Source organism: Lasioglossum baleicum, chromosome 18 (assembly GCF_051020765.1).
Source record: "Lasioglossum baleicum chromosome 18, iyLasBale1, whole genome shotgun sequence".
Taxonomy (NCBI): Eukaryota; Metazoa; Arthropoda; class Insecta; order Hymenoptera; family Halictidae; genus Lasioglossum; species Lasioglossum baleicum.
Window position 1 is genome coordinate 7,088,379 of NC_134946.1, and position 9,880 is coordinate 7,098,258.

Here is a 9,880-nt window from a genome sequence, read left to right on the forward strand (position 1 = left end):
ATGACAAGTGTGTTTGTGACAGAATTTTCTTTCTCACAATAATGAGGTTATCAGAATCACCGCGAAAGCTACTGTCCGACGTTCCAATATCAGATAATTAGAATTTTTCTTGTGCTACGTCACTGGCTGCGATTGCCGCGCTATTTGAACGTAGCGCGAGTGACACAACACGTGTTCAGGTTAGATCAATGTTTCCGTTTCCGGTGGCTGGTACGCCGGCGTACTCGATTCCACCCTTAATTCAAAAATATAAATCTTAGAAACGCAATCGCGGCTTGTTATAGATTTACTTTATTAATTTAACCATTAAGCCATACGAACTAATAAATATAATGAACTATTGAATCAATGTATAAATCAATGAATAAATTTGGAATATATGCCACAGGCGAATACACAGTTACGCACATATAATTATAATTGATCACACACTTCAAATCACACACACACAGAATAACTTTTTTATGAATGGACCAAATGACTTCAATGTCTTATCATGACTTCTAATAAATATGTTGAAAAAAAGCATTTGGTCGGAGAAAAACAATAGTAAAAATTGATTTCTACAACTTTTTTAGCTGGGCCAATATAACGAAAATTTAAAAGATGTGTTTTGTAAACTCATATAAATAATATACGTTCTGAAAATTCCATTGAAATTGGTTAAACCTTGAAACTAAACTTAAATTGGTTAGTCCTCATGTGTGTGAATTTGACTTCTTGATGTTCGCTATACATATATACAGAGTGTTCGGTAACTGGTGGTACAAGCAAAAAGGGAGTGATTCTACATGAAAAAATAAGTCGAAAATATAGAACAAAATTTTTTCATGTGAGACTTTGTTTTCGAAAAAATCGACTTCGAATTTTCGCCGGGTACGTGCTTTAGTATATGTAGAAAGTAGAATTGGTTGATTATGGTCAGACGCGTCATACGATTCCTATGCAATAGCACGTGTATTCGCTGCATTTTCAAACTCGATTTTCTCGGAAACGAGTTGCCAAACGAAAAAATGGATATAAGTTCCACGATATTAGTTTTGATCATTTTGATCGATACGTAGGGTGCGACACGGAGTGGTAAGGGGGCTCTAGAGCCCCCCGAATGCGAAGCAAAAAAATACATTGAGTGATTGGTCTACTCTCATACATCGTCTGTGATGCAAGAGAGAGAGAGAGAGAGAGCGAGAGCGTAGATTGTGGTTATGTTGGATGCCTATTTGCTACTATTTGCTCATCAGTATGCGTTTGAAAATGTGTATAAATAATTCTCCTACACATGCAAATGTACTCCTGTAGTTTGATTTTTCGAACGCATGCAGTTGTCGATATACGCATATCCACTATAACATCATTTGAAATTGCAATCAAATTTTATGTACAACCATTGAGATTTCGTACAGTACCACATTATACAAAAAAGAAAAGGAAATCGGCTTGGAAATATGATAAATATGACCTATTATATTTGGGGAAGTTACTACTATTATACTAAATGTTATTCTCATACTAAATTTTCTTCTTCCAACCTGTCCTTGTGTAGACTACGGATCTTTTTTTATGCAATTATGGATTTTGAAAATTTTCAAGAAATGCTGGGATATAAAATATGACAGAATTTAGTACGATTTTAATAAATTCAATAATTCAGATCTAAAGAGGCTACTACCACGGAAATTAGGATTTTATTTGATTCGAGTTTCTTAAAATTCGTCTACGAAAATTGCAAATTACATAAACATCCGCAGTCTACTGAGTATAGCTTACAAGCGAACATTTAAAATAGTTTTACGATGTAATATAAAATAGAAAAACTATATATATATAGATTTTATTTAAATAATAATATTATTCTGAACGATTTCTGAAGTGAAAACTTCTTTAGGCGCACCGTGTAGAATCCAGTAGAATCTGGGCAGCGAGCGAATGGCAGCAAATGGCAGCGAATGAGCCTGATCCGTCACGGTCACGCTCCGAGATGAAACGTTATTCGGGTAAACTCGGGGGAGCCGAGTTTAGCCGAGCGAGCGAGAAACAGAGACAGGTGTGCGTCGCTGTCTTCACATTGTGACCAAAAATAACAATTGTAAATTCTTTCTCTTTCGAAAAGAATCTTCATCTGTCACTGACTTACAAATAATTTCCAACAGAAAGAGAATATGTCGCCGAATGTTTTTTGAAGAGAAAAGTGAATGAATCTAATCCGTCACGCTCTGAAGTGAAACGCTCATTCGGGTTTGTTTATTTATTTAATAGTAATTTAATAGTAGCGACGATGTGCATGTATAAATATTTGAATGTTGCCCTTTATAGATTGTAAAATCGAAGATGGATCAAAATAGCCAACTCGACGACGAATTGAAACGAAAAAGGGAAAAAAGGGAATTAGCTAATGCGCGTTTGAAAAAACATCGTAAAAGAAAGCGTGAAGAAGCTCAGCAGCAGAAGTTACTCTTACAGAACGAAACTAATAAACAAAGTTATGAACAAATTCAACAAAATAAATTAGAACGACAGAGAGAATTAGCAAGAGTACGCTCTGAACGATATCGTGATAAGAAACGACTTTGTACTATAAAAACTTTTGAACATGAGATTCATGATTCGCAGATCTCCAGCCCTTCGAACTGTAATACACCGCTCGTAATTAAGAATCAGAGAACCATGATGCATAATTCACAGATCCCCGGAACATCCACAAATATGAACATCCCTCTTGTTGTAAACGATTATTCAGGAAATGTAAATGATTCTGAGAAAAACTATGAGGGACCTTCGCAAGAAAAACATCTTGTAACACAAGCAAATCAGCAAAACTATTTATCATCAGCAGACGAAGAATTAGAAGATCAAGAACATGCATCGCCTACTCCCAATTCGCAACCCTACAGCCCATTGACGACTTATAGTTCTTATATAAGACACAGCAGTGCCCATAGACAATTTCATAAACAGTTTACACAGAATAGTTTCGGACATGCTTGCAAAATTTGTGATAGATTATGGTTTAAGAACGATTTGAAGAATTTAAATGATGAAAATATGAAGTTCGTAATGACATTTCTCCCAAACATTGGCAAACATTCCATTGCAGTTTGTACGTCTTGTCGAGCCAGTATCCGGAGAAAATCTATTCCTCAAATGGCTGCATACAATGGTTTTGAATATGCTAAAATTCCAAATAATTTAATAAATTGTCCATTGGATTTAATATCCGAAAGACTGATTTCTCCCCGAATTCCTTTTATGCAAATAAAAAGACTTCGACATGTTTACGGCCAACGTGGAATTTATGGACAAGTTATTAATGTTCCTGTGGCAGTCGACACGATGGTCAATTCTTTACCTAGGAATATCAACGATGATCATTGCGTCTATGTACACATCAAACATAAAAAAATCCATAAATCGAGGTTTCTACATGGACTGGTTAATAAAAGAACTATTAAAGAATGGTTGCATTACTTGGTAAGTACTCCGCTTTATAAAAAATATGGTATTACCATAAATGAACAGTTTTTCAATAATTCATACTTTGATGGACTGGATGCTTCGAGTAAAAATAATATCGAAAATGATCACGTCTATAGACGTGATGAAAAAAATAACAATGACAACGAACTTACCGAGGATATACCTATTGAAGAGAGTTTATTAGCTCAGCAACAAACACTAATGTGGAATGACGACCAGTATTTAACATTAGCCCCAGGAGAAAATAACACACCCATAAGTTCATTATTTGATGAACACGCTGAGGAATTATCATTTCCCTCAATTTATTTAGGCGAATTTCGTCAGTTTCGAGAAGGAGTTACACCGTTTCGAGTTCCACCGTCCATGTTAGCAACCAGTGAATTGAGACGGTCCGATAGACGAGGAGTAACGCCTCATCATTTACTATACATGGCAATGAAAATCATGGGGTTAAGAGTAAAGGAATCTCTCAGAGTTATTTTTAAACATGTAAGAAAAAATTCGAATATTACTAAAGAGCAAATACTATCTAGTTGCATCGAAAGTAATCTCACTTTTTTACGTTCAATACCTAATTCTACTTGGTATTGGTCTGAAAGGAAAAAGGATCTATTTGCTATGATCAGGTATTTAGGTACACCAACTGTATTTTTCACGATAAGTGCTAATGAAATCGGGTGGCCTGATCTGCTACAACTATTGTACAAATTGAAGAAACACGATTATATCACGAAAGAGGCAGTAGCAAAATTACACTTCATGGTGAAAAGTACTCTCGTCAACGAAGACGCTGTTACTTGCGCTATGTACTTCAATAAATTAGTTAACGTCATAATGAATATTCTTCAGTCAAAGAAATGTAGTCCTTTCGGTAAGTTCAGAGTTCTCCACTATTTCAAGCGCATTGAATTTCAACATCAGGGCAGTCCTCGTGTGCACATCTTAGCTTGGCTTCATAACGCGCCAAAAAATGCTCTTAATAAAGATTATAATAAGGCAGTTGAACTGATAGATGCCTTAACATCAGTTTCAGCATCGGAAGCATCGGGAAATATTGAACTTCAAACACATAAACATACATTCGCCTGCTACAAGGAAACCAGTTCAAATAAAGCACAAAAATGTAGATTCGAAGCTCCTTTCATGCCATCCAGAAAAACAATGATTTTAAATTCAATGAAAGACACAGAGGAAGGATTTATCAATTATCGTAAACGCTATGCACAAATAAGAGTACGATTGGAAAATGAAGATTTTGTAGACATTGACGATTTTTACAATCGTAATGGTATAAATTCGGATGAAGAATATTGCAACATTATCAGAGCAGGAATAAATAGACCGAAAGTTTTCGTAAAACGAGAACCTTTCGAAAAATGGCATACTCCTTTCAATCCATTCATACTTAATATTGTTAAATCCAATATCAACTGTCAATTCATAACAGAAGAATATTCATGTGCAGCTTATGTAGTAGAATATGTAAATAAAGCAAATAGGGGAATAAGTCACTTGCAACGGAAAATAATCGAAACAATGAATGAACATCCGGAATTTGATATCACTGAAATAACGAAAACCATCAGTGCAAACATACTAAATCATACAGAGATCACAAGTCAAGAAGCTGCTTGGTATTTACTACGAGAGCCCATATCAAAAATTTCATTAATTATCGTGTATATTCCAACAGTATGGCCAGCTGAACGTCAGCGAGTAAGAAAAACTATGGAAGAGTTGAGTAAATTAGAGGATGACTGTGATAATTGTTGGAAAGAAAACTGGTTTGATAAGTACGAGAAGAGACCAGAATACTTGGAAGATATTACATTAGCGCAATTTGTATCTAAATACACAAAAGGTAAAAATGGAGAATTTTTTGAAAGGGATGAGCCAAGAATAATTCGGTATCGAAACTACGATATGGCCACTGATTTTAACGAATATAAGCGAGAAATGGTGACTCTACACTTACCGTTCCGAAGTGAAGAAGAAGAAATATTAGCAGAGATGAGATTTATTTCTATTTATGATGATAATGAGGATATAATCCTACAAAGGAGGAAAGAATTCGAGTCAAATATAGACATCGATAAAACTATTCAAATTTGTAAAGAATTATGCCAGTTGGAAACTCCCCTAGATGAGGATGAAATACGGGATCTTGCCAACCGATTCCTGGAAACAGAAGACATACCTGAAACTGATGAAGACAATGAAGAAAATATCGAAAAAGGAGAAAGTTCTCAGCTTCCTTGTAAAAATGATTTATTCTTTGGTGAAGAAAATGAAAATAGAGACGATGAAATAGAGACAATGTTTGAGCAATTAGCTCTTTGGGCCAAGAACGAACCAAAACATATTCGGTTGCAAGTGCAATATTTAAAAAATTTTCATTACAAAAACTAATACCTAATTCATACTAATATCCCAGAATCACCTTTCTTTCAGGACTATCAGTTTGTCATTTGATGCAGTTAATTGACTGCAGACTTATGAATCTCGACTCCTTTAAAATAATAATGTAATATAATATTCTACAGAGAGAGAGAGAGAGTGTGTGTGTGTGTGTGTTAAACTTGTTATAAGATATATGTTTTTAGCGCATTAAATAAATATGTCAGCATGTACCACTACACACAGTGGTACACGCGGCCTGAATGGATAGTTTAATGTGTACCATTGGTGGTACATGTGGCATAGCTGAAATATAACAATTGTCATATAACACTGTACATAAAAATATATAATTGTTATAAATTTACAAATATAATTAGCACGTTTACTGTACAATATAAATGACAAAAAGACCATGTATCGCAGTTATAGTAGATTTTTATTTAAATATTATATGTGTATATAGCAGAAAAGTTACAAGACTATTAAAAGTATGATACAATTATAATGTAATATTTTTGACACTAGGTACAAGATTATAATAAGACTAAAACTGTATAAATTCCCATTGCTGATGTTAACAATAGTTATTTTAATGCTATATGCATCATTATATGTTTTATTATAATCGTTTTGTAAGGAAATTAAACGATGTACTAATACAATGTACTCACTTCATAAGTTGTCATTGCATACTTTCAAACAGAAAGTGATGTATAGCATGTATCATAGCCTTCAGAACTATGCGAAGAAGTAGATGATGAAGTAGTTGTAGTTAAAGATGCAGATATGGGTCAGAACATATCATCGTGACCCATATCTGGAATATAAGATAGACCTCGCTCCTTTAAAGCTTTATTTACGAGTCGTTTTTGATCTTGTTTTAGCTCTTGTTCTCGTCTTTGTGCATCTAAAATATCATCTACAGATACTTCGGTTAAAGGTAAATCCTTTTCTTTTTCCCTATCCTAAAATAAAATATTAAATTGATTATTTGTTGGAACATATCGATATATAATATTTTTTTAAACATAAAAGAATACAATTAAAAGCATTACTATTTCTCCCAGAAGTACTACATTTTCTCCTCTTACAATAAAAATTCCTCTTGGAATGTCTCCATACTCCTTACCAACGTGAATTCTTTCAATTGTGCGATGAAGTACTATATTGGCAAATTGATCAACACTTCTGAGATATCCGATTAAAGTTCTACCATCTCTAAGTAATACCATAAGTTTTTCTGAAACATAATAACATATGTATCATTTATTATGTTTAATATTAATGTTTACGTCTTCGCTTATTTTGCTAGAGATAAAAGTGTTACTTTTGTAACATGTCTGTAGGTTTATAATTTCATATCTATCTTTTATTTCTACACACTTGTAAGAAATATTTTATAAAAGCACAATAACAAACCGGTATAACCTAAAAATGATATCTCTAAAATAAATACATACTGTCTAATTCTTCTAGAAGAGACGCAGTTCCTGGCAAAATGTTCATTTTGCAGATTTGTTACTTTTTTGTACAAATAATATCCAAATTAAAGAAGTAAAAGTTTGTATACCAACTTAACCTGTGTTGGAGTTTATATATGTAATCATTTCGTGTTTATCCGACAATTACTTAAGCTACTTTAATTTATTAAGCGTTAGTAACTCATTAATGTCAAGGTAGTGATGTATAAAATTAAAATAATAAAGTTGTAAATTTTATTATTATAACATTCCTTGTGAGTCGATCTGCACTGATTGATCAGATTGATGAACTGTTACTGAAATTTTATTGGTCAGATATATTAATATATGTCAGTATAAAAGCAATGCATTATAATTGCAATATATCTCTGTTCATTCCATAATTACATTATATGCCACTGGAATATAAATAATAATTCGTAATGAATGGAATAAAAGATAATAAGAAGAGTAGATGTATTGTACTTCACGTATTCTATGCAGCGGTAAGATATTGTGCAAGATTTTTCGTGCATGCGCGTCCGAAACAGTAACGTATCTATTTACAGTTAGGAGCATAATTGATCACACACACTTTAATAACTTTTTTATGAATGGATCAAACGATTTCAATTTTTCTGTAAGGCTAGAAGAATTAGTTTAGTAAATGACGTCTAAAAAATATGTTGAAAAAATGCATTTGGTCGGAATTGTGAAAAACAATAGTAAAACTTGATTTTTACAACTATTTTCAGATGGGCCAATAACGAAAATTTAAAAAATGTGTTTGGTCAACTCGTATGAATTATATGTATATACGCTCTAAAAATTTCATTGAAATTGGTTAATTGGTTTACGGGTTATAAACGAACAAAAGTGGTAAAAAGACCGTAAATCAGGAAAAACTGCAATTTTTCAGTTATGCTTCTAACTGTATATTATGATGACGAGGTAGCCGAGACCTTAGGCAGTTATACAATAATATATTAACGGGAAAGTACCGATATTTTACGGGGTGTTCAAAGTACTACATTTTATCGAGAATTTTACTTTACTGAGGCTAAAATTGCCGCGCATGCGCGCGAAATCTTGCACAATATTTCACTGGAGAACATTTCACGGCGACAGTCGATGCACTAAAATACTTCAAAATTGACGAATTTTATTTCGCACTCACTACACTCACAATTATTTGGCACATATGTATACGGTGTCCCTCCCGCTCGTTGTCCATAAATTATTCCTCTGATCAGGCTGGTAATTGCACCGCTGGTGGTAGCTGTCAGGTACGCGATCGTAGTCAAATCCAAGGGCTGCAAAAGTAGTGTAAAGTACTGTCACTTCAGTAATTAGTATACGTAACAGATAATTCCTGTATTGTTTCCTAGAGGAAAGAGGCTGATGTTACGTCAAATGTTGGTGAAAAGAAATGGACTTGGTATTGCGTTAAATATTGGTGGCTCTAAAAAGGGCCGATTAAAAGGAAAGGCGTTGGTATTGCGTTAAATATTGGTGGCCCTGAAAAGGGCCGATTAGGGCTACAATAAATGCTTAATGTAGCGGCTGTTTTGTTGTCACGGTGCTGTCGGCGTTGTCGGCGATTGGACGCATGGACATGGATCTTGTAGTCCTGGGTTTGGGTCTTCCGGTGTCGACGCCATCACCGTCGAACTTCCCCGTCGAATACAAATTGTTCGCCAACTGCCGAATGTAATCTGCTTTCGGGGCTCGGATGTTTGGCCGCTCTTGTATGATGCGTCTCACAGTGGCAGAAGCATTGCCGTCACATTCCATGTACATCCAAAACATTGCATATTTTTCCTGTGGAGAGTACATGATCCGACTTTGACTGTTGAACTTGGATTGACTGCATTGAATTCAGTGAATTTCAGTGTCGCCAAAAACAACCGTAACCGATTGTTTTTTCCTCTCCTCCTTTTCCCCTTCCACTATCCCATTCCAGCACCATGAGCACACTGCAACGTCCCCCACTAAGACCGTAGACCACGGTGCCAGTGTTAAAAGGGGGTACACTGTATTCCCCTCGATTTTCTCGATCTGGCGATACTGGACTGCAGTTTTCCAAAAAAGCTGGTCCCTCGCCCGGTGACGTACAGGAAGGATATGGGAAGGGTCGGGGCGTGCCGGATTGGGATTCTGACAACCCTCTCTTAACGGGAACGCGCGGCGGCTTCTTAGGGCACGAACGGGCACGAAGACGCCAGGGGGTTGCGGGTGGACCGTCCTGGGGCTCGGGAAGCCCAATCCGACGGTTCCAGGGGATCCACCGGGTGGGTCTCTCCGTGCGGGGTCCAGTCAGCTTAGGATGGCGGGGGAAGTTTACCCCTCTCCCCGGGACAGCATGAAAGCGAGGGGGTGTTCTGTCGAGTTGTATGTACCCCCAAATATCCCCACCACGAAGCAAAACTGAGATAAAGGAACATTGTAAAAAACACGTGTTTTGCAGAAGTAGGAAGTAAGAGTCTTCCAGCAGTGTGACTCTTGCCTTTCCTCCACGATAGAAAACAGAGATCCACGTCTCT

General features: G+C 35.7%; 2 protein-coding genes across 5 annotated transcripts; one reads left to right on the forward strand and one right to left on the reverse strand.

The window, feature by feature from the left end:
- The first annotated feature begins 101 nt into the window (after positions 1–101).
- LOC143217964 (uncharacterized) lies at positions 102–6,793 on the forward strand. 3 transcript variants are annotated; one of them, XM_076442739.1, is made up of 3 exons: positions 102–2,235; positions 2,314–4,348; positions 4,505–6,793. In XM_076442739.1, exons 2-3 carry the CDS (start codon positions 2,329–2,331, stop codon positions 5,884–5,886), a joined length of 3,402 nt encoding a protein of 1,133 aa, XP_076298854.1. In that variant the 5' UTR covers positions 102–2,235; positions 2,314–2,328; the 3' UTR covers positions 5,887–6,793. The 3 variants fall into 3 exon arrangements, with proteins under 3 accessions (XP_076298854.1, XP_076298853.1, XP_076298852.1); XM_076442738.1 differs by having other exon boundaries at positions 102–2,044; positions 2,151–2,235; positions 2,314–6,793; XM_076442737.1 differs by having other exon boundaries at positions 2,314–6,793.
- On the reverse strand, positions 6,295–7,863 carry Lsm1 (U6 snRNA-associated Sm-like protein LSm1). Of its 2 annotated transcripts, XM_076442773.1 has the most exons (4): positions 7,746–7,863; positions 7,338–7,654; positions 6,933–7,117; positions 6,295–6,842 (listed from the first exon to the last, which is right to left on the reverse strand). In XM_076442773.1, exons 2-4 carry the CDS (start codon positions 7,381–7,383, stop codon positions 6,669–6,671), a joined length of 405 nt encoding a protein of 134 aa, XP_076298888.1. In that variant the 5' UTR covers positions 7,384–7,654; positions 7,746–7,863; the 3' UTR covers positions 6,295–6,668. The 2 variants fall into 2 exon arrangements, with proteins under 2 accessions (XP_076298888.1, XP_076298887.1); XM_076442772.1 differs by having other exon boundaries at positions 7,338–7,845.
- Positions 7,864–9,880: the final 2,017 nt, after the last annotated feature.